Source organism: Dendrobates tinctorius, unplaced genomic scaffold, assembly GCF_039654945.1.
Source record: "Dendrobates tinctorius isolate UK_male_01 unplaced genomic scaffold, ASM3965494v1 ptg000040l, whole genome shotgun sequence".
NCBI classification, from domain to species: domain Eukaryota; kingdom Metazoa; phylum Chordata; class Amphibia; order Anura; family Dendrobatidae; genus Dendrobates; species Dendrobates tinctorius.
This window is the reverse complement of record NW_027361708.1, coordinates 34748339-34773109: the sequence shown is the minus strand read 5'-3', so window position 1 is coordinate 34773109 and position 24771 is coordinate 34748339. Positions and strand designations below refer to the sequence as shown.

Here is a 24771-nt window from a genome sequence, read left to right as displayed (position 1 = left end):
AGTGGCTAATCAGTGGTGGGAGGTTATGCAGGACTCATTGATACGGGGGACTACATGGCAGCAGGGTTACTAGTCCTCTAGTGGTAATCTCCTGCTGATAAAAAATTGATTTTAAGCAGCCTATTAAGTACCATATCACTGGAATCAGGCTGTCTGCTCATACATCATGCCGCACTCAGATTGGGTGATAAAAACCTGGTGACAGATTCCCTTTACGGATAAGGAATTTTCACTTTTGTGCTTTCATTTTTTCTCTTTCTTGTTGCAAGAGCCAAAACTTTTTTTTAATTACAGAGATACAAAACTTATCAAGCCTTTTTTTTAATTATTTTAATGTTTTTTTTTAATTTGTAAAAAAAGTGCCTATGTAACAAAATTGTCTGGCCACAAAGGGGTTTCATTTCGTAATGCTAAACATTGTTAATACGTTGCTCCAAAAAAATGACAATGAACTCTGAGATAGGCTGCATTTGGCTGTGGATCAACATTTATATCAGTAATTGCCCTATACTTACCAAAAAAATTAACACCTCCAGATTTTTTTCATCATTTTTGTATTAACCCCTTTACAACATCGGGCGTAATCATACACCGATGTCGGACTCCATCCCTTTGATGCATGCTCCGGCAGTGAGCCCACATCTTTCCCGCCACATCAGCTGTTTTGAACAGCTGACATGTCCCTGGAACATCCACCCACGGCTATTAACCCATTAAACTCTGACAGCGGAAATCCACCCATCGGTGTCCCCGTCATGTGATCAATGGGTTGGCATGACAACCAGAGGTCTCCTGCAGGCCTCTGATTGTCACTGCCGGATTGCTATGAGCACCACCCGGTGGGCGGCGCTCATAACAAGTAAGTAATTCTGCTATATAGAGGCGATCTGATCATTGCCTCTATGTAGCAGAGTCGATCGGGTTATGGCAGCTTCTAGTCTCCCATGGAGATTACTGAAGCATGCCAAAAGTAAAAAAAAAAGTTTTTAAAAATAATAAAAAAATATATATAAAAGTTCAAATCACCCCTCATTCGCCCCATTCAAAATAAAACAATAAAAAAATCAAGTATATACATATTTGGTATCACCATGTTCAGAATCACTTGATCTATCAATATAAAAAAAGAACGAACCTGATCGCTAAGCGGCATAATGAGTAACAAAGTCAAAACACCAGAATTACGTTTTTTTGGTCGCTGCAACATTGCATTAAAATGGAATAACGAGCGATCAAAAGATTGCATCTGCACCAAAGTGGTATCATTAAAAATGTCAGCTCAGCATGCAAAAAGTAAGCACTCGCCCAACCTGAGATCACAAAAAATGGAGACGATACGAGTATCGTAAAATGGCACCTTTATTTTTTAAACAAAGTTTGGAATTCTTTTTCACCACTTAACCCCTTCACCCCCAAGGGTGGTTTGCACGTTCATGACCGGGCCAATTTTTACAATTCTGACCACTGTACCTTTATGAGGTCATAACTCTGGAACGCTTCCATGGATCCCGGTGATTCTGACAATGTTTTCTCGTGACATATTGTACTTCATGTTAGTGGTAAAATTTCATTCAAATAACTTGCGTTTATTTGTGAGAAAAACGGAAATTTGGCGAAAATTTTGAAAATTTCGCAATTTTCCAACTTTGAATTTTTATGCCCTTAAATCACAGAGATACAGCACACAAAAAACTTGATAACTAACATTTCGCACATGTTTACTTTACATCAGCACAATTTTGGAACCAAAATTTTTTTTTGTTAGGAAGTTATAAGGGTTAAAAGTTGACCAGTGATTTCTCATTTTTACAACACCATTTTATTTTTAGGACCACATCACATTTGAAGCCACTTTGAGGGGTCTATATGATAGAAAATACCCAAAAGTGACACCATTCTAAAAACTGCACCCCTTAAGGTGCTCAAAACCACATTCAAGAAGTTTATTAACCCTTTAGGTGCGTCACAGGAATTTTTTTGAATATTTTAAAAAAAAATGAACATCTAACTTTTTTTCATAAAAAAAATACTTCAGGTTCAATTTTTTTTATTTTACCAAGGGTAACAGGAGAAATTGGACTGCAAAAGTTATTGTGCAATTTGTCCTGAGTACGCAGATACCTGATATGTGGGGGGGAACCACTGTTTCGGTGCATGGCAGAGCTCAGAATGGAAGGAGCGCCGTTTGACTTTTTCAATGCAAAATTGGCTGGAATTCAGATTGGACGCCATGTCACGTTTGGAGAGTCCCTGATGTACCTAAACAGTGGAAACCCCCTACAAGTGACCCCATTTTGGAAACTAGACCCCCCAAGCAACTTATCTAGATATGTGGTGAGAACTTTGAACCCACAAGGGCTTTACAGAAGTTTATAACGTACAGCGGTACAATTAAAAAATCATATTTTTTCCACAAAAATGATCTTTTCACCCCAATTTTTATTTTCCCAAGGGTAACAGGACCCTAAAAGTTATTGTGCAATTTGTTCTGAGTACGCTGATACCCCACATGTGGGGGTAAACCACTATTTGGGCGCATGGCAGAGCTCGGAAGGGAAGCAGCGCCATTTGACGTTTTTGGCTGGAATTGAGATCGGACACCATGTCGCGTTTGGAAAACCCCTGATGTACCAAAACAGTGGAAACCCCCCACAAATGACACCATTTTGGAAACTAGACCCCCTAAGGAACTTATCTAGATGTGTGGTGAGAACTTTGAACCTCCATGGGCTTCACAGAAGTTTATAACATAAAGCCAGACAATTAAAAAATCATATTTTTTCTACAAAAATGATCTTTTCACCCTCAATTCTTATTTTTCCAAGGGTAACAGGACCCTAAAAGTTATTGTGCAATTTGTCCTGAGTACGCTGATACCCCACATGTGGGGGTAAACCACTATTTGGGCGCATGGCAGCGCTCAGAAGGGAAGCAACGCCATTTGACGTTTTTGGCTGGAATTGAGATCGGACACCATGTCGCGTTTGGAAAATCCCTGATGTACCAAAACAGTGGAAACCCCCCACAAATGACACCATTTTGGAAACTAGACCCCCTAAGGAACTTATCTAGATGTGTGGTGAGAACTTTGAACCCCCATGGGCTTCACAGAAGTTTATAACATAAAGCCATACAATTAAAAAATCATATTTTTTCCACAAAAATGATCTTTTCACCCTCAATTCTTATTTTTCCAAGGGTAACAGGACCCTAAAAGTTATTGTGCAATTTGTCCTGAGTACGCTGATACCCCACATGTGGGGGTAAACCACTATTTGGGCGCATGGCAGAGCTCGGAAGGGAAGCAGCGCCATTTGATGTTTTTGGCTGGAATTGAGATCGGACACCATGTCGCGTTTGGAAAACTCCTGATGTACCAAAACAGTGGAAACCCCCCACAAATGACACCATTTTGGAAACTAGACCCCCTAAGGAACTTATCTAGATGTGTGGTGAGCACTTTGACCCTCCCAGTGCTTCACAGAAGTTTATAATGCCCGGGCATGAAAATAAAAAATTCGTATTTTTTCCACAAACATGATCTTTTAGTCATCATTTTTTTATTTTCCCAAGGGTACCAGGAGAAATTGGACCCCAAAAGTTGTTGTACAATTTGTCCTGAGTATGCTGATACCCCATATGTGGGAGAAAACTACTGTATGGGCACACGTCGGGGCTCGGAAGGGAAGTAGTGACGTTTTGGAATGCAGACTTTGATGGAATGATCTGCGGGTGTCATGTTGCCTTTGGAGAGCCCCTAATGTACCTAAACAGTGGAAACCCCCCACAAATGACACCATTTTGTAAACTAGACCCCCCAAGGAACTTATCTAGATGTGTGGTGAGCACTTTGAACCCCCAAGGGCTTCACAGAAGTTTATAATGCCATGGCATGAAAATAAAAAAATCGTATTTTTTCCAGAAACATGATCAATTAGTCCCCAATTTTTTCATTTTCCCAAGCGTAACAGGAGAAATTGGACCCCCAAAAGTTGTTGTCCAATTTGGCCTGAGTACGCTGACACCCCATATGTGGGAGAAAACTACTGTATGGACACACGTCGGGGCTCGGAAGGGAAGCAGTGACTTTTGGAATGCAGACTTTGATGGAATGGTCTGCGGGTGTCATGTGCGTTTAGAGAGCTCCTGATGTACCTAAACTATTGAAACTCCCCACAAGTGACCCCATTTTGGACACTAGACCCCCCACAGAACTTATCTAGATGTGTGGTGAGCACTTTGAACCCCCAAGTGCTTCACAGAAGTTTATAACACTCGGATGTGAAAATAAAAAAATCATTTTTTTCCACAAAAATATTTTTGCCCCCAATTTTTTATTTTCCTAATGGTAACAGGAGAAATTGGACCCCAAAAATTGTTTTGCAATTTGTCCTGAGTAGGCTGATACCCTACATGTGGGGGTAAAACACTGTTTGGGCACATGGCAGAGCTTGGAAGGGAAGGAGCACCATTTGACTTTTTCAACTCAGAATTGGCTGGAATTGAGATCAGACGCCATGTTGCATTTGGAGAGCCCCTGATGTGCCCAAACAGTGGAAACCCCCCAATTATAACTCCAACCCTAACCCCAACACACCCCTAACCCTAATCTGAGCCCTAACCCTAGCCCTAACCCTAGCCCTAACCCTAGTCCTAACCCTAACCCTAGCCCTAACCCTAGCCCTAACCCTAACCCTAGCCCTAACCCTAACCCTAATGGGAAAATGGAGATAAATACTTTTTTTTAATTTTATTATTTTTCCCTAACTAAGGGGGTGATGACGGGGGGTTTGATTTACTATTTATGGCGGTTTTTATATTTGGCAGCTGTCGCATGCTAAAAGACGCTTTTTATTGTAAAAATAGTTTTTGCATCACCACATATTGAGAGCTATAATTTTTTCGTATTTTGACCCACCGAGTCATGTGAGGTCTTATTTTTTGCGGGACGAGTTGACGTTTTTATTGGTACCATATTCGGGCACATGACATTTTTTGATCGCTTTTTATTCCTATTTTTGGGACGCAAAATGAACAAAAACCAGCGTTTCATGAATTTCTTTTGGGGGGGTGCGTTTACACCGTTCCTCATGCGGTAAAATTGATAAAGCGGTTTTATTCTTCGGGTCAGTATGGTTACTACGGGTCAGATTTATGCAATGAAAACTATTTTATATAAAAAATAATTATTTTTGCATCGCTTTATTCTGTGAGCTATAACTTTTTTATTTTTTTGCTGATGATGCTGTGTGGCAGCTTGTTTTTTGCGGGACAAGATGATGTTTTCAGCGGTAGCATGGATATTTATATGCGTCTTTTTGATCGCGCGTTATTACACTTTTTGTTTGGCGGAATGATAATAAATCATTATTTTTTGCTTCGTTTTTTATTTTTATTTTTTAAGGGGTTCGCTAAAGGGGTTAACTAATGGGACAGTTTTATAGGGCGGGTCATTACGGACGCGGCGATACCTAATATGTGTACTTTTATTGTTTTTTTTTTATTATTTCCAAAAAATGGATTTATTGGGGGAATATTTTTTTTTTTTTTTCTAATTTATTTGGCGATTTTTTTTAAATTATTTTAACACTTTTATTTTTTTTTTACTTTATTAAATAGTCCCAGGTGGGACATCACTGTCCTGTGACAGATCGCTGATCTGTCACATCACAGATCACTGTGACAGATCAGCGATCTGACACAGGCACTGCAGAAGGCTTCCTCATGCCTGCGCTTTGCAGGCACGGTGTTAGGCCCCCGTTGCCATCTTGGATTCGGGGGCCTGGAGGAAAGGAGCCCCCCGCAGCAGCACTGCACATTGCGCTGCCGTGGGGGGGCTCAGGGAAGCACGGAGGGAGCCCCCTCCCTGCCGATGCTTCCCTTTAACCCCCGGTACACCGCGATCATGTTTGATCGCGGTGTGCAAGGGGTTAACGTGTCGGGGGCGGTCCGTGACCGCCCCTGACACATTGTGCCGGGTGTCAGCTATGATAATTAGCTGACACTCGGCCGCGATCAGCAGCGCTCACCACGTGGGCGCCGCTGATCGCGCTAGACGTACTATCCCGTCCATGGGCATAGGGGCCCAGGTCCCATGGACGGGATAGTACGTCGGATGGCAGAAAGGGGTTAAATAAAAAAAAAAGAACCTAGACATGTTTGGTGTCTATGAACTCGTAATGACCTGGATAATCATAATGGCAGGTCACTATTAGCATTTAGTGAACATAGTAAAAAATCAAAACAAAAAACAATTGTGGAATTGCACTTTTTTTGCAATATCACCCCACTTGAAATTTTTTTTCCCGTTTTCCAGTATAAGATATGTTAAAACCAATATTGTCATTCAAAAGTACAACTCATCTTGCAAAAAACAAGCCCTCACATGGCCATATTGATATAAAAATAAAAAAGTTATGGCTTTGGGAAGAAGGGCAGCGAAAAACAAAAAAGCAAAAACGAAAATACCTCTAGCTAAGTTCACATAGGTTGTTTTTTGCATTTTTTTTCTTTTTAATTAAAGCTCCCACACTAGATAGAGACTGTGAAACTGTTAGGCTATGTGCACACGCTGCGGATTGGTCTGCGGATTTGTATCTGCGAAACCACAGGTAAAATGACCTGCGGTTTTACGTGCGGATTGGCCAGCGGTTTTCCCCTGCAGTTTATCACCTCTACAATGGAGGAGATGGTAAACCGCAGCAGAATCCGCAGAAAAGAAGTGACATGTCATTTCTTTCTGCGGATTCAAAACCGCAGCTTTTCTGCAGTTAAAAATCCGCAGCATGTGCACAGCAGATTGTATATCACATAGACTTACATTGTACTGTACACTGTCTGCAGAACTGCTGCAGATCCGCAGTGGTCAAAACCGCAGCGGATCGGCAGCAAAAACCGCAGCGTGTGCACATGGCCTTAGGCATCCTTATCCAATAGCTTAATATGGAATCAGAGAAATGGAAATATTGTTAGCGGCTTCAAAATGTATCCATTAAATGCATGAGATTGTAGTCTTTGGGTAATTAATGCTACTGTTAAGCCTCAAATTAACATATTTCTTATTTCTCATAGGCTATAATAAACAAAGATGGAAAGCGCACATAGGGTGTATCGTCTAGAAGAACCACAATAGCAAGCAAGCCCAATCAGTTAGACTCACCTGCTGAAGTTGTGTGAGTCACAGCAAACTGGGAATCACTCATAAGGCCGGGGTCACACTGGCGATTAAATCGGACGAATGCAATGCGATAAAAAATCGCATTGCATTCGTCCCAATGTTATTCTATGGGGCAGCTCACATCATGCGATTTTTGATCGGATCTGATCCTCGGACCGAGACAATCGCAGCATGCTGCGATTGTCACCGATTTTCGGATCGGATTCGACAATGCAAGTCAATGGGGGCGAGAAAAAATTGGATTGCAAACGGACCCAATGTATGAGTTGCGGTAAAATCACACCAAAAGCCCAATTTTTTTTTTTAAAATACAGTAATATCACAATGACCGGTTAAATAAAGAAACGAACTAATAGATCTAGACACACACTGCAGCCTCAGTGACGTCAGCGGGAGTCCCAGCAATTTAATACAACAAATTAACCCCTTAAATGAACCCCTACAACTCCAAAATTTTACCCACAAACCCTCATATAATTAATAGTGATAGACATAAAAAAAAACATGAAATGAAATGGTTAACTATATGTAAACCATGTGTCATTTCATGTCGGGCTGGAGAATGCTTATACAAAAGCCGGCAAATGTTTCAGCGGCTATTCTGCAATGAAGAACTGTATGAATTAGAAATATATATATATAAATTTGTCTCTATGACATGTATAATATATATATATATGTATTTAATGTGTCTAGATCTATTAATTCGTTTGTGTGCGGAAACCTGTCATTGGGCTCCATTATATGACCATTTAGCTATCCTGCGAGAAAATCTCGCCAGACGGATGTCAAACGGATCCTTACATGCGATTAAAATCGCATCAATGAAGAAAAATCGCATCAAAAACGGATCACTGGTTGATACTTTTGTGATTTCGGACCGTTAAAATGGGACCGATTTTTTATTCGTTGTGTGTGACTCCAGCCTAAAAGTCCGGTCGTCGCTGGTATCCCGCTGGTAGTGAAACAAATCCAAAATGGAAAAAAATCCAAAGTGGAAAAAAAGAGCCGGGCTGAATAAACCGCGCTGACCATAAAAAACTCACCTTCGGCAGTCCATATAAGAAGTTTTTATTATATGGACTGCCAAAGGTGCGTTTTTTTCTGGTCAGCGCGGTTTATTCAGCCCGGCTCTTTTTTCCACTTTGGATTTTTTTCCATTTTGGATTTGTTTCATAGGCTATAATGGCACCTGCTTAATAGGACATGGCTTGATTGAAAATGGATCTGTAATTCTGTAAAATGAATGTCTATGAAAGATATCAAAGGGCAGCATAGACTTCCTTATTAAAACATATATGTCTGACCATTGTTGCCAACCATCAAGAAATTCCAGGACAGACCATAAAAAATAAGGCACTTTTTTTTCCCTGTCCATAAAAAAAAAAAGGAGTCGGTGATTTTTTAGACGCTGAAGAAACTTATACAGATCCTTTTGATTAGCAATAGAGCCCTATGGATATGTTTAGGTTTCTCGGTGGACATTGTGATAAGGGTCTTAGATATATTGTTTATTTCCAAGGTTTTTTTTTTATATGGTATGGAATAAATGGAGCTATATAAATGCGTAATAATAATAATAATAATATGGTCCCTAATTTACCTCTCATGAATTAAAACTGTAATCTTTTATATTTGCAATACTACATTCAACAGCAACATGAAATCTCAGATCAATACGAGCTCTTTAGGATAACTAAATTGAAGCAACGGTTGAATCATTTTACCAAAAACAATATGTTGGTGATATGAATGTGATAAGAACGGATACTTACAAAGACTTCAATACTAACAGGTACTGTACTGTTTAAAGGCGGTACCCCTGCGTCTTTAGCCATAACTTGTAACGTTATAACGCCATTGGAAATTTGTTCATAATCCAAAGGTCGAATTACAGTGATTACTGGAAAAAAGCACATTATTGGACTAATGAAAATGACTGGAATAATTCACATTCATAGCAAGAATTACCAAAATATCAAATTTAATACAAGACTGGCAAAAAAAGTCCTAAAAATAATACATCATTAATGTAATTTTTACATTAAGATGTACATACTTTCAGATATGTAAGTTCCCCTCAATAACCATGAAAGCATAATCTTCTTTGCAAGATAATAAAAGCAATATCATCTCTTTTCTACATCCTTTCAGGGGAGTAACTACTCAGTATTACTTTTCTCAACTTGCTACTATATTCTAGAATATGTGAGTCAGGGCTGCTGGCTCTTTGTTTCTTTTTGTTCTTTTTGTCTTGTCCTCTGCTATATTTGGTTGCGTAACTACCCAGGTCACAGCAGTTACCACCTAGACCAGGTCCAGGAGGTGAGGGGCCCACTAACACCAGCAATTACTTCAGCTGAATGTGCGTCATCAGACACTTATTCAGCTGAAGTGTATTGCAGCGCACAGACCCATTGGGTCCATGCGTGGCAATACACACTGCTTGCCAATCAGTGGCCAGCAGCTGATGTTGGAGTGCATGAGGCTGGGGGGGCATGGTAGTAAAATTATGCTCTCCCGTCACTTGCACACTGAAGTAAGCTGCTGGCTTCAGAAGAGGTTGCCATGCAACGGGGGAGTACATGGGAGGTGAGTATTTATTTATTTATTTTAAAAGCAGTGAGTACACGATGGCCATACTACTACATAGATGACTATGGGCTGTGCATTATACTATATGAAGGACTATGGGCTGTGCATTATATTATATCAACGGTGTGGGTTGTGTATTAAACTAATATGGAGGAATATGGGCTTTGCATTATATTATATGAAGAATATGGGCTGTGAATTATACAGTGTACTATGCATTATGCATTATATTATATGAAGGATATGGTCTGTGTATCATACAAATATGGAGGACTATGGGCTGTGCATTATACTATTTGGAAGACTGAGCTATGCATTATACTATATGAAGGACTATGAGCTGTGCATTATATTATATGAAAGATATGGTGTGTGTTACACAAATATGTAGGACTATGAGCTGTGCATTATATATGGAGGTGCATTACACTATAGGTGCAGAGGTGCAGTATGTATGAAGTTCTATGGAGGGTGCATTATATTATATGGTGGACTATGTGCTGCATTCTACTATATGGAGGACTATGTTATACATTATTATATTTAGAGGACTATGGGGCTCATTAACATTATATGGAGTACTATTGGGAGCACATTATACTATATGGAGGACTATGAAGGGTGCATTATACTGTATGAAGGACTATGGGGTGCACTATACTGTATGGAGGACTATGAGGGAGCATTATACTATATGGGGGACTATGGGGGTGCACAATACTATATGTATGACTAATGGCTGTGCATTATACTATTTAGAGGATTATGGAGAGTATATTACATTTCTGCTATGATGCTTCATGACTTCTCTGTATGCCCCTGGTTAGTATAATGGTTTATTTTTTTTCTATACATTAAAGAACAGCATCAGAAATTGGGACATATAATCGGATGGGGGATATATATACCAGGGTAAGGGACATATACCAGGATGGAGGATACAATGATATGTGAAAGTTGGGGCACCCCTGGTAAAAAATTACTGTAATTGTGAACAGTTAAGCAAGTTGAAAATTAAATGATATCTAAAACATTTAAAGTTAAAGAGAACACATTTCCTTTGTATTTTAGGCAAAAAATATATATATTTTCATCTTTTACATTTCAAAATGTCAAAAAGGAAAATTAGCCACCCTGCATGGTTAGTACTTAGTAGCACTCCCTTTTGAAAGTATCAGCTTGTAAATGCTTTTTTTGTAGCCAGCCAAGAGTCTTTTAATTCTTGTTATAGAGATTTTCATCCTTTCTTCCTTGGAAAATCATTCCAGTTCTGTGAGATTTCGGGGTCATCTTGCATGCACTGCTGTTTTAAGGTCTTGCTACAGATTTTCAATGATGTTAAGAAGCGAAGAATGTGAAGACCATTGTAGAACCTTCAGTTTTCACCTTTTGAGGTAGTCTATTCAATATTTGAAGTGTGTTTAGGTTCATTATCCATTTGTAGAAGCAATCCTCTTTTCAACTTCAACTTTTTTACAGATGATGTTTTGTTTGCATAAAGAATTTGTTGAAATTTAAATTAATCCATTCTTCTCTCTACTCGTGAAAGGTTCCCCGTGCCATTGCAACACAACCCCAATTCATCATTGATCCACCCGCATGCCTAATTGTTAGCGAGATGTTATTTTTCTTAAATTCTGTGCCATTTTTTTCTTCAAAAATACCTTTGGTCATTGTGGCCAAAGAGTTCTATTTTAACATCATCAGTTCACAGGACTTGTTTCCAAAGTGCATCAGGCTTGTTTAGATGTTCTTTTATATACTTCTGACACTGAATTTTATGGTGAGGACACAGGAGAGGTTTTCTTCTGATGACTCTTCCATGAAGGTTATTTTTGTGCAGGTGTCTCTGAACAGTAGAACAATGTACCACAACCCCAGAGTCTGCTAACTTTTTCTAAAGGTCTTTTGTAACCAAACGGGAGTTTTGATTTGCCGCTATAGTAATCTTACAAGCATCTCTCACTGAAATTTTGCTTGGTCTTAGAGACCTTGTTTTGACCTCCACTGTTACTGTTGACTAATATTTCTTAATTACATTTCAAACTCATGAAAGGGCAACTTGAAAACGCTTTTCTATCTTCTTATAGCCTTCTCCTACTTTGTTGGCCTCCATTTCAAAGTGCTAGGCAGCTGCTTAGAAGAACCCATGGCTATTGTTTTTTGGCACAAGGTTAACCCCTTACTGCCAGTTGACAGAATAGTACGTCAGCTGGCAGTATCCCTCAATGCTGCGACATGTCAGCTGTTATAAACAGCTGACATGTGCCCGCAATAGGCAAGAGTGGAATCGCGATCCATCTGCGCCTATTAACTAGTTAAATATATGCACATAAATAGGGATCACCACACACTAATATAATCAAGAATCAAATTTTATTATAGTGAACACTGACCTTGAGAAAGACACTTCATAGTGTTGATACACGTGGGTTTGGGGGTCCCATACAATTTAGCCATTGGTCTACTTGTCCTCAGAAACCAGGTGATATCATGTTAGGGAAAGGGGCTATGTTGTCCCTATTTTCTTGTATTTGATTTAGTGGTAACATGTTGAGAATTTGATGCATACACATGGCGTTTATTGTGCCTGTGTATCTCTTATGCAATCACAGTGTTTCCCTATAGGACTTGATATGTAGATATTCTGGTATATTTGTGTTAACACCATGATATTATGACAATGAATAAGATTGGGATTGTTAACCTGTGGTGTTAGATCCCAGATATTGAAATTCAGTAGATATTTGTTATTTGATTAAATGGTTATTTCTGGGGCCCACAGTATTTAACTGTCTATTAACATGACCCATTGTTTTTGTTTGTCTATGTATGTCTGTGAGTTCAGATATTTTAATTGTTTTTAAACTAAGTGTTTGCCTGTTGTGTTCACTATAATAAAATTTGATTCTTGATTATATTAGTGTGTGGTGATCCCTATTTATGTGCATATACTTTTCTCTCTATTTGTCACTGTGCTAATATATTTATATGCACTAGGTGATCCCACCTGAGTATATATTGTGGATGGTGCCTGTTTATCCCTTTTAGTCAGATATTAACTAGTTAAATCCCGCTGTCAAATGTTGACAGCGGGCATTTAATTAGCGTTTCCGGCGTGCGGCCAGAAATGCGTGCATCGCCGACCCCATCACGTGATCGGGGGTCAGCGATGCATTGCCATAACAACCTGAGGTCTCCTTGAGACTTCTATGGTTGTTGATGTCAGATTGCTATAAGCATCACCCTGCGGTTGGCGTTCATAACAATGCTGTAATTCTACTACATAGAGGTGATCTATACATCACCTCTATGTAGCAGAGGCGATATCAGCTTCTAGCCTCCTATGGAGGCTATTGCAGCATGCCAAAAGTAAAAAAAAGTGTTTATAAATTAAAAAAAATTAAAAAACATAAAAGTTTAAATCTCTCCCCTTTCGCCCCAATCAAAATAAAACAACAAAAAAATCTAACCTACACATATTTGGTGTCGCCGGGTTCAGAATCGCCCAATCTATCAATAAAAAAGGATTAACCTGATTGCTAAACGGCATAGCGGGGAAAAAAAATCAAAACGCCAGAATTACATTTTTTTGGTCGTCGCGACATTGCTTTAAAATGCAATAACGGGCAATCAAAAGAACGTATCTGCACCAAAATGGTATCATTAAAAATGTCAGCTCGACACACAAAAAGTAAGCCCTCAAGCGACCAGAGATCATGAAAAATGGAGACGCTACGGGTCTCGGAAAATGGCGCAATTTTTTTTTCGCAAACTATGGAATTTTTTTTCACCACTTTGATAAAAGAGAACCTAGACATATTTGGTGTCTATGAACTTGCAATGACCTGGAGAATCATAGTGGCAGGTCAGTTTTAGCATTTAGTGAACCTAGCAAAAAGCCAAACAAAAAAGAAGTGTGGGATTGCACTTTTTTTTGCAATTTCACCGCACTTGGAATTTTTTTCCCATTTTCGAGTACACTACATGTCGTTCAAAAGTACAACTCCTCCCGCCAAAAAAAAAGCCCTCACATGGCCATATTGATGGAAAAATAAAAAAGTTATGGCTCTGGGAAGAAGGGGAGCGAAAAACAAAAACGAAAAAAGCTCCGGTCATGAAGGGGTTAAAGGGGGCTGAGTTTTTATACTCCTTGGAGATTTGCATCACCTGGCCTTTGCTAATGATGATAGTGAACAAGCCGTAACCCTAACAGGTTAATCAAAGTTTGAAACCGTAGTCAAAATTATCTGAACACACAAATCTCCAAGGCTGCACAAACTTTTGCATCGGCCCATTTGCATCTTTTTAATTTTTAAAATGAAAAAAAAAATTATTTTTGCCTAAAGTACAAAGGAAATATGTCATCTTTAACTTTAGGCCTTTTAGAGATCACTTCATCTTCATCTTGCTTAACTGGGTACCCAAACTTTTACATGCCACTGTATAATATACCAGAATAGGGTCAGGATGAGGAACATATATGTGCTTCTCACAAAATTAGAATATCAAAAAGTTAATTCATTTCAGTTCTTACGTACAAAAAGTTAAACTAATTTATTATATAGAGTAATTACAAAAACAGTGATTTATTTCAAGTGTTTATTTCTGTTAATGTTGATGATTATGGCTTACAGCCAATGAAAACCCAAAAGTCATTATCTCAATAAATTAGAAAAATTAAAGACTTCCTAAGCATTTAAAAAACTGCTAACTTGACAAATGTCCAGAAGGCAGTCATTGACACACTCCACAAGGAAAGTAAATTTTGCATTTCATTTTGAAATCAAGGTCCCAGAGTCTGGAGGAAGAGTGGAGAGGCACACAATCCAAGCTGCTGGAAGTCTAGTGTGAAGTTTCCACAATCAGTGATGGTTTGGGGAGCCATGTCATCTGCTGGTGTATGTCCACTGTGTTTTATCAAGACCAAAGTCAGCTCAGCCATCTACCAGGAAATTTTAGAGCACTTCATGCTTCCCTCTGCTGACAAGCTTTTTGGAGATGGAAATTTCCTTCTCCAGCAGAACTTGGCACCTGCCCACACTGCCAAAAGTACCAATACCTGGTTTAAAAACAGCAGTATCACTGTGCTTGATTGGCCAGCAAACTCACCTGACCTTAACCTCATAGAGAATCTGTGGCAGAGGTCTCAAACTGCATTCCTCAAGGGCCGCAAACAGGTCATGTTTTCAGGATTTCCTTGTATTGCACAAGTGATAATTTATTCACCTGCATAGATAATGATTCCAGCATCTTGTGCAGTGCTAAGGAAATCCTGAAAACATGACCTGTTTGCGGCCCTTGAGGAATGCAGTTTGAGACTTCTGATCTATGGGGTATTGTCAAGAGAAAGATGAGAGACACCAGACCCAACAATGCAGACGAGCTGAAGGCTGCTATCAAAGCAACCTGGGCTTCCATAACACCTCAGAAGTTCCACAGGCTGATCACCTTCATGCTATGCCGCATTGATGCAGTAATTGGTGCCAAAGGAGCCCCGACCAAGTATTGAGTGCATTTACTGAACATATATTTCAGTAGGCCAACATTTCGGATTTTAAAATCATTTTTCAAGCTGGTGTTATAAAGTATTCTAATTTACTGAGATAATGACTTTTGGGTTTTCATTGGCTGTAAGCCATAATCATCAACATTAGCAGAAATAAACACTTGAAATAGATCATTGTGTATGTAATGACTCTATATAATATATGAGTTTCACTTTTTGTATTGAAGAACTGAAATAAATCAACTTTTTGATGATATTCTAATTTTGTGAGAAGCACTTGTATATACCAAGATGAAGAACATGTATACCAGCTTGTGGGGCATATAAATACATGGGAAGCAGGGAGTATGGTCCAAATCTTGCACCATGGCTCATCAGACTCCAGTTAACACAATGCTACCTTTACAGGATAATTTCCGGCTACAGGTTTCTAAAGTTTCTCAGTCTTGGAAGAAAATTGGTGCAATGTTAGGAGCTGCAGGAGATGTTGCCAGTGGTGGAGTCTTACGGGACCCAACATGTTCCTAACTGCTGTATAAGACCAGTTTAATTGTTGAAGCATGACTATTGGAGATTCTGTTGCAGATTTTGCACTGGGCCTACAAGATGCACAAAATGCCTAATATATATGTACAAGACATTTTGCCTATCAACTGAAATTTGAATGGAAACATGTATTTCTTAAAATCCCTAGTTGCATAGTGGGGTTATAAAAACACTATTTACACAGGGCCAAATTACATATTTTGTTTGAACAAATATAGCAAGTGAAGTAGTACTGTTTATAGCTATTCCTATGGATTTTGCCCTGAGCTACCAGTGCAGCTAAAAATGAGCTTTGGTGTTGTATTTTCAAGTCAGGAATGTACTGTACAAGCATGATACAGCTTTTTTTAATCTGTATACCAGCAGAAAAAAAAGGAAAAATAAGAAGCAGTTTAAATGGTTAGGCATGGCAGTCAGAAAGTATACTGGGAATGCCAGTCCTGCTTCACCAGTGCAGTAGTTTTTGCGGTTAGAAGAGTAGACGGACCTCTGATGACATCGTGGTCATGTGAGCAAAGATTCTTCACTTTACATAAGTATGTAGGAACTGAAGAGGAGGAAAAAATGTTGCTATGTCCTCTTTACTGCGTGTATGTGAAGTGCAATATGTGTTTAACATGCAGAGTGTGTGTGAAACATGCAGTTTGTGTAACACACAGTGCTTGTGTATTATTAGTATTTATTATTATTATAGCGCCATTTATTCCATGGCGTGAGGAGGGGTATACATAATAAAAACAAGTACAGTAATCTTAAACGATACAAGTCACGACTGGTACAGGAGGAGTGAAGACCCTGCCGCGAGGGCTCACAATCTACAAGTGTATGTGTGTAATATGCAGTGGGCATGCTTAAAATTTGGTATGTGTGAAAATGGAGTGTGAAGGAGTAAGCAGCGTATGTATCATTCATGAAGCATATGTGTAACGTGGTATTTGTGCAATATACAGCGTATGTAACATACAATGCATGTAACACAAAGCATGTGTGTAATAGTGTGTGTGTGAAACATGCAGAATGTGTAACACACAGTGCTTGTGTATGTGTGTAATATGCAGCGGGCATGTTTAAAATTCTGTATGTGTGTAAATGCAGTGTGTGTGTAACATGGAGTGTGTACGTAATAGGCAAGGTGTGTACTATGAAGCATGTGGATAACATGCGGTATTTGTGCAACATGCAATATATGTAACATGCAATGTATGTAACACGTTGCATGTGTCAAAGTGAGCGTAACATGCTGTGTCTATAACATGGCATGTGTTTCTGTACGTAACTTCCTGTATTTGTGTGTATGTGAGTGCAAACTATTAGTGATTGTTCTGTCCCCATCATTCTTCATCAGCCTGTGTAAAAAAGCCAGTAAATAATCAATAAACAACTTAAATATAGCCAACTGGCACTCATCCAATGGTTTAAAATCAGTTTGTGTAAATGCACCATAAATGTTTCTATGTGATGATGCCATATGTTAGTATTTGGGTACCCACTATTAATTTTTCCCCTGTCTAAAAACGAGCCAGTTACTAGGCAACAATTTGTAAAACTTTTGCACAAAGTGATATTTAGAACTATTTTAGGACTTTCGATACTTTAGAGATTTAGAACTTTCTTTTAATGGTACAACCTCTCCTTACTGTAATCTGCTGCTTATCATCCTGCAACATTTCTTTTAATGGTATATAACAGTGCCTGCTGAATCTTTGCTAAATTCATTTGTTGCATTGTAATCAATACTCACTGCTGTATATCCATGGTTGGGGTCACTAGAGTTGTTATCTGGTACCAGTTGTTATAGCATATAGATGTAGCCAGGCCCAATGCCTTTGATCATCTAACCTCCCCTGGTGTGCTGGCCAACTGCTAATTTATCCAAAACCAGTTCCCACAATCCCCTTACCTGATCCTCTACTCAGTCCTATAAGTTTAGTAGCATCCTAAGGGGTGCACGCGTGTGGGGTCTGGCACGTGTCCCCCTGCAGCAAAGTATCTCTGAAGCATAGAAAAGCTACAGTTATTTCATTGGCAGTTAGTCACGGCAGGAGTCAGGACCCGACACTATGTATCTGTCTCTTTTGGATATGTCTGCCGAGTAAGCACTTACTTGGACCTGGCTTTTCTATTAACCCATCTTACTCCTTCACCATGTTTACATATGCCCTTACAGTGTTTGTTCCACTAATCCTCACTCTCTTTCGCTGTCCCCAAACTCCAGCACCATCTAACCAAATAATCAACTCCCCTTCCCTCTTTCCTCCCCACCTGACCTCCTCTGCTGACCTGCTCCTCAACCTCAGATGTCTCCTAATAAAGCATAAAACAAGCCCGCCACTCTCTTTCTCCCACCTGCTCTCCCTCTCTCTGCTTCTCCTCACTGTTGGCGACATATCTCCCAATCCTGGACCCCCACAGCTCATACTTCCCATTACTACCCCCTCATACCGCTCCCTATCTAATATGAACTGCTGCAATCTTTCTAATGTAAAACCCGTGTCCTTGACACCCACCCCCTGCTCCCTTTCTTTGGAGCACTATGGAATGCCCGCTCTATCTGCAATAAGCTCCATGTGATTCATGACCTTTTTCTCTCTCGCAATCTTGCCTTCTTCGGCCTCACAGAAACATGGCTGACACCCTCCAACACCGCCTCCCCTGCTGCCCTGTGTTACAGCGGCCTCCGCTTCACCCACACTCCTCACCCCGACAACAGACATAGTGGATGAGTGGGTCTTTTCCTTTCCACTAACTGTACCTTCAACCTAATCCCACCTCTACCCTCCCTTATCCCCCCCTCTTTTGAAGTCCACTCGGTCCGCATCTACTCTCCCTCCAACCTCCAAGTGGCCGTCATATACCAATCTCAGGGCCCAACCACTGCCTTTTTTGACCAATTCTCTACCTGGCTTCTTCACATTCATTCCACTGACATTCCCACTATTATCAAGTGTGACTTCAACAGCCTCCAAACTTCTGTCCCTTACTTGTTCTTTTGGACTTAATCAGTGGCTTTCCGCAGCCACCCACACAGACAGACATACATTAGACCTGGTCTTCACTCATCTCTGCTCTCTATCTAACTTCACCACCTCCCCTCTCCCTCTATCCGACCACCACCTATTCACTTTCTTATCCCTGTCCTCCTCAGCTGTCACCCATGTCCAGCAACATGCACACCCCAGCAGAAACCTCGCACACCTAGACACCCACACACCATCTGACTCTATTCTACCACTGGTATCCATATCCTCACTCCACAACACAGACAGTGCCACTGCTTTCTACAATGCCACTCTAGCGTCAGCTATTAACACGGACACCCCTCTCACTCATGGCAGAGTGCGACTTATCAATAGACAACCCTGGCACAATAACATCACTAAAAAGCAAGTGGCAAGTGTCCAAGGTAGCAGAGCGACATTGGAAGGAAACAAATTCGCAAGATGATTTCACTACATTCAAACAGGCAACACTCGCTTTCAAATCTGCCCTCACCTCTGCTAAACAGGCCTACTTCACAACCCTTGTATCTTCCCTATCCTAAAACCCCAAACAGCTATTCAAAACTTTTAACTCTCTCCTCTTTCCACCACTGCCCCCTCCAACCTCCCTCATCTCTGCCAAGGACTTTGCCACACACTTCAAAAATAAGATTGACCAAACAAGGCAAGTCTTTATTGTTCAAACACCACAACCCCTTTGTATACCAGACCAATGTCAAAACCCCATAACCTCCCTCTCCGACATCACTGAAGGGGAGCTTAATTGTTTCCTCCCCAAATCACACATCACCACTTGTGCACTAGATCCAATCCCTTCCCACCTCCTCTCCAACCTCACCATCACACTTATTAGAGTTGAGCGAAACGGGTCGAAAAATTTCAAAAGTCGCCGACTTTTGGCAAAGTCGGGTTTCATGAAGCGAAACCCGACCCTAGGATGAGGTCGGCCACGAGGTCGGCGACTTACGCGCCAAAGTCGCGTTTCAAAAGTTTGTTTTGCGCTCTTTTTCAGCCAATCAGGATCCACGGACACTGTGGGCAACATGATGACATAGGCAGGGGTCACCACCATCTTTCAGAAGGGCATGCAAGTGATTGGCTTGCTTTGGTGGGCGTCACAGGGGTTATAAAAGGGCGTGCACGCCGACCGCCATCTTACTTCTGCCGATCTTAGCATAGGGAGAGGTTGCTGATTCTGTAGGGAGAGCGTTAGGCAGGGAAGAAGAAAAAAAAACTGCTTCTGCTGCTAGCGATGTTGCCTGTACAACACACCAGTCACTGTGTGTGCAGTGCAAGGGGAGGCTATATTGTGGTGGATCAGCGGTGTTGGTTGTTAGGCTGCCTTCTAAGGCTTCCTGACAGCTGCATTGCTGTTTACCCACTGCTCTGCAAACTGCTTTTTTAAAAGCAATCCCAATTTTTTTTTTTGTCCTGCTGAGGTACTGAGCGTGCATTTTTTCACACCATACAGCGGTGTACGCTCCTCACACAGTACCGTGTAACGGCTGTTATCACAGCCACAGTGAAGCTATCTGTGTGTCACTGTGGAAGGATAAGTGGAGGACTTGTTCCGTTCTTACAGACCTACACTCTAGGGAGATTCCTATTCTGCCCAATTCTACATACACCTTGTAGTTTGTGATACACTAGCCAATTTCTGCCTGTGACATAGCGCTCTGATATTCAGTGGGCCTCACACAATCCAAAAGTGTCCAGTGTCCACTAGTGTGTGCAGAAATTCAAAATCTCCCTTATCCTGTAGTCACTTTTTTCACACCTGTGCCATCGAGCCTGTGACATAGCGCTCTGATATTCAGTGGGTCTCACACAATCCAAAAGTGTCCAGTGTCCACTAGTGTGTGCAGAAATTCAAAATCTCCCTTATCCTGTAGTCACTTTTTTCACACCTGTGCCATCGAGCCTGTGACATAGTGCTCTGATATTCAGTGGGCCTCACACAATCCAAAAGTGTCCAGTGTCCACTAGTGTGTGCAGAAATTCAAAATCTCCCTTATCCTGTAGTCACTTTTTTCACACCTGTGCCATCGAGCCTGTGACATAGCGCTCTGATATTCAGTGGGCCTCACACAATCCAGAAGTGTCCAGTGTCCACTAGCGTGTGCAGAAATTCAAAATCTCCCTTATCCTGTAGTCACTTTTTTCACACCTGTGCCATCGAGCCTGTGACAGCGCTCTGATATTCAGTGGGCCTCGCACAATCCAAAAGTGTCCAGTGTCCACAAGTGTCTGCAGAAATTCAAAATCTCCCCTGTCCTATAGACACCTTGTACCTTGTTTTATATTACTATATAGTTTGTTGGATTTTGTCTACATTTCTACCAAAAATGAGGATGGCTGGTGGAAGAGGCCGTGGAATTGGGCGGGGGTTGGCAGCTGGTAATGATGGTGTTGGTGGTGGATCTGATGGTAGTGGCAAAAGCAAAATAGGACCGAATGCAGGAGGTGTTGAGCCTGCGTCATCGTCTGGCTCCACAAGGCCTCGAAGGCTTAGTTTTCTAGGAGTTGGCAAACCGCTTTTAAAGCCAGAGCTTCAGGAAAAAGCTTTGTCTTACATTGCTGACTCAGCCTCCAGCTCTATCGCCTCCTCTTCTGAAGTTGTAAAAAATAAAAGCACTGAGTCGTCATTGGAGGCTCATGTTCATGAACCACACCTTTCCTTGTGTCCTTCACCCCAACCAAGATTGAAGGATGACGCAGGCCATACTACTGATTACTCCATGGAGCTGTTTTCACATACCATGCCTGGATTATCAAGTGAAATGGTGAATTACCCAGGCCAAGATGAATCTGACATGGAGTGCACTGATGCACAGCCGCTGATAGATGATTCTGCTGGTACATTCACTCAGAGCACTACATTGTCCTCGCAGTGTACAGAGCCAGATTCTGACCCTGATGAGACTCAGGTGCCCCTTCCCGCACACTATACCACCATACACGGTGACACAGAGGAAGGTGCACATGACATTGAAGAGGAGGTGATGGATGACCCAGTTGTTGACCCAGATTTGCATCCATTGGGGGAAGAGGGTGCTGCTTCCAATAGCTAAGATGAGGAGGAGCATCCACAGCAGACATCGACATCGCAACAGCTGTTATCTGGCAGGCCCGGAGCACTCCAAAGACAGGTTCCAAAAATCAAAAGAGTTGCTGGACAGCTTGTCCAGAGGGTCAAAAGATCACAGTGTGCTAGGCCGCAAAATGTCTGCCAAAGTAGGAAGAGTGCAGTGTGGCACTTTTTTGATCAAAATCCTCATGATCAGGCCAAGGTTATCTGTAAGAAGTGCGCAAAGACCTTTAGCCGAGGGAAAAATCTGAAAAATTTGAATACCAGTTGCATGCTTACTCTGCTTACTCTGGCTTGATCATATACATCTGGTCCACTCTTAATTGTCTGGCCAAGATGAGCAGAGACCACTCCTCTCTGCTTCACACCTGACTGCACTTAGTTGTACATATATTGCAGAGTACAAGTCTGCATAGACTTCAGTCTGCATTGTGATTGCTATAAGTGTGTGCTAGAAGTGTGAAGATTAATTTAAGAATTAAAACCAGAATTGAACCAGAAGGGAACTGAAGGTAACTGTGCACAGTCACTGTAAACAATGTTTCTGTTTGTTTTCACTTTCACCCCAATAATCCTTCACTTTCTGCTAATTCCCCTAATCCCTACTCCTAGTAAGGAACTGTTCATCTCTTCTTCAATCCTCCCCATCCACCTCACCTCCGCCTCAAAACTGTTCCTTAACATACAATCCTCTGTCTCCAAACACAGACAGCCCCCTCATGCCCTCTCCTGCTCCCACCTGCTAACACTTTCTCTGCTCCTTCTCACTGCTGGTGATATCTCTCCAAATCCTGGTCCTCCTCACCACATTCCCACAGTCATTTCTACCTCCCATCCACGCTCTATCACAACCTTCCGTAACCTCTCCAACCTTATACCCATTCACCCAGCCCCCGCTTCCCCAGTCCCACTAACAGGAGCTCTGTGGAACGCTCGCTCTGTCTGCAACAAGCTTTCCTACATCCATGATCTTTTTGTTACTACCAAACTCTCCTTCCTCGCCATCACCGAAACCTGGCTCACCCCTTCTGACACAGCCTCTCCTGCTGCACTTTCGTATGGCGGCTTCCACCTTTCTCACACCCCCCGCCCCAGCAGCAAACATGGTGGAGGAGTTGGTTTTCTCCTGTCAGATACCTGCTCCTTCACCCCAATCCCACTGCCACCCTCTGTTACCCTCCCTTCCTTTGAGGTGCACTCTGTGCGCATCTACTCCCCCTCCAACCTCCAACTGGCTGTCATCTACCGCCCCCCAGGGCCAGCCACCACCTTCTTTGACCACTTCACCACCTGGTTACTTCATTTCCTTTCCGCGGACATCCCTACTATCATCATGGGCGACTTCAACATCCCCATTGACACTTCCCTCTCAGCTGCCACTAAACTTCTATCTCTCACTTCCTCCTTCGGCCTCACTCAATGGTCTTCTACAGCCACCCACAAAGATGGCCACACACTGGACCTCATCTTCACCCGCCTCTGCTCCCTATCTAACCTCTCTAACTCACCTCTTCCTCTCTCTGACCACAACCTGCTCACATTCTCTTCCCTCTTCACTCCATGTCTACAATCCCCACCCCACAAACTTTCACACCCTCGCAGGAATCTTAAACACCTTGACCTACACTCATTCTCCGAATCCCTCCTCCCTCTTACAGATATAAGTTCCTTACACAATGCGGATGACGCTGCCGCTCTATATAACACCACAATAGCTGTAGCTTTGGAATCCGCTGCCCCACTTACACATACCAAAACTCGCAAAATCAACAGACAGCCCTGGCACACCAGCCTGACCAAAGAGCTGAGGCGAGCTTCCAGGGCTGCTGAGCGCAGATGGAAAAGATCCCACTCCAACGAGCATTTCATCACATTCAAACAGTCCCTCACTACTTTCAAGACCACACTCGCCACAGCTAAACAAACCTACTTCTCATCTCTCATATCCTCCCTGTCTCACAACCCTAAACAGTTATTCAACACCTTCAATTCTCTCCTCCGCCCCCCAGCACCTCCTCCCCCCCCACTCATCTCAGCTGAAGACTTTGCCTCATTTTTCAAGCAGAAAATTGATAACATCAGGGACAGTTTTGGTCAACAACCCCCAGAGCCCTTCCTCCCGACTTCCCAGCCCTCCACCTTCAAAACCAACTTCTCCACCATTACAGAAGATCGACTCTCCACTCTACTCTCAATATCACATCTCACCACCTGTGCACTCGACCCGATCCCATCCCACTTCATCCCAAACCTCACCACAGTCTTCATCCCAACCCTAACCCATCTCTTCAACCTATCACTAACAACTGGTGTTTTCCCCTCAAGCTTTAAACATGCCTCCATCACACCTATCCTCAAAAAGCCCTCTCTTGACCCATCCTCTGCATCTAGCTATCGCCCTATATCACTTCTCCCATACGCCTCCAAGCTACTGGAACAACACGTCTACCTTGAACTGTCCTCCCATCTCTCTTCTTGCTCCCTCTTCGACCGCTTACAATCTGGCTTCCGGTCACACCACTCCACTGAAACTGCCCTTACTAAGGTCACCAATGACCTCTTAACTGCCAAGAGCAAGCGACACTACTCTGTCCTCCTCCTCCTGGACCTGTCGGCTGCCTTTGACACAGTGGACCATTCCCTATTATTACAGACCCTCTCATCCCTCGGCATCACAGACTTGGCCCTCTCCTGGATCTCATCATACCTAACAGACCGGACATTCAGCGTCTCCCACTCACACACCACCTCCTCACCTCGCCCCCTATCTGTCGGAGTCCCACAAGGTTCAGTCCTAGGGCCCCTGCTGTTCTCTATTTACACCTTTGGCCTGGGACAGCTCATAGAATCTCATGGC

The 24771-nt window shown here is 41.9% G+C and overlaps 1 protein-coding gene and 1 long non-coding RNA gene across 3 annotated transcripts in view; one reads left to right on the top strand and one right to left on the bottom strand.

Moving 5' to 3' along the window:
- Window positions 1-24771, bottom strand: part of CDH23 (cadherin related 23) — a 1761581-nt gene that overhangs the window by 619130 nt on the left and 1117680 nt on the right. For both annotated transcript variants that reach the window (XM_073574902.1, XM_073574903.1), the window contains exon 17: window positions 8953-9080. In XM_073574902.1, coding sequence (XP_073431003.1) covers window positions 8953-9080 — 128 coding nt within the window. The remainder of the gene's footprint in view (window positions 1-8952; window positions 9081-24771) is intronic.
- LOC141088721 (uncharacterized) overlaps window positions 1-24771 on the top strand; it is a 400341-nt gene that overhangs the window by 242364 nt on the left and 133206 nt on the right. The gene's annotated exons all lie outside the window — the stretch shown is intronic.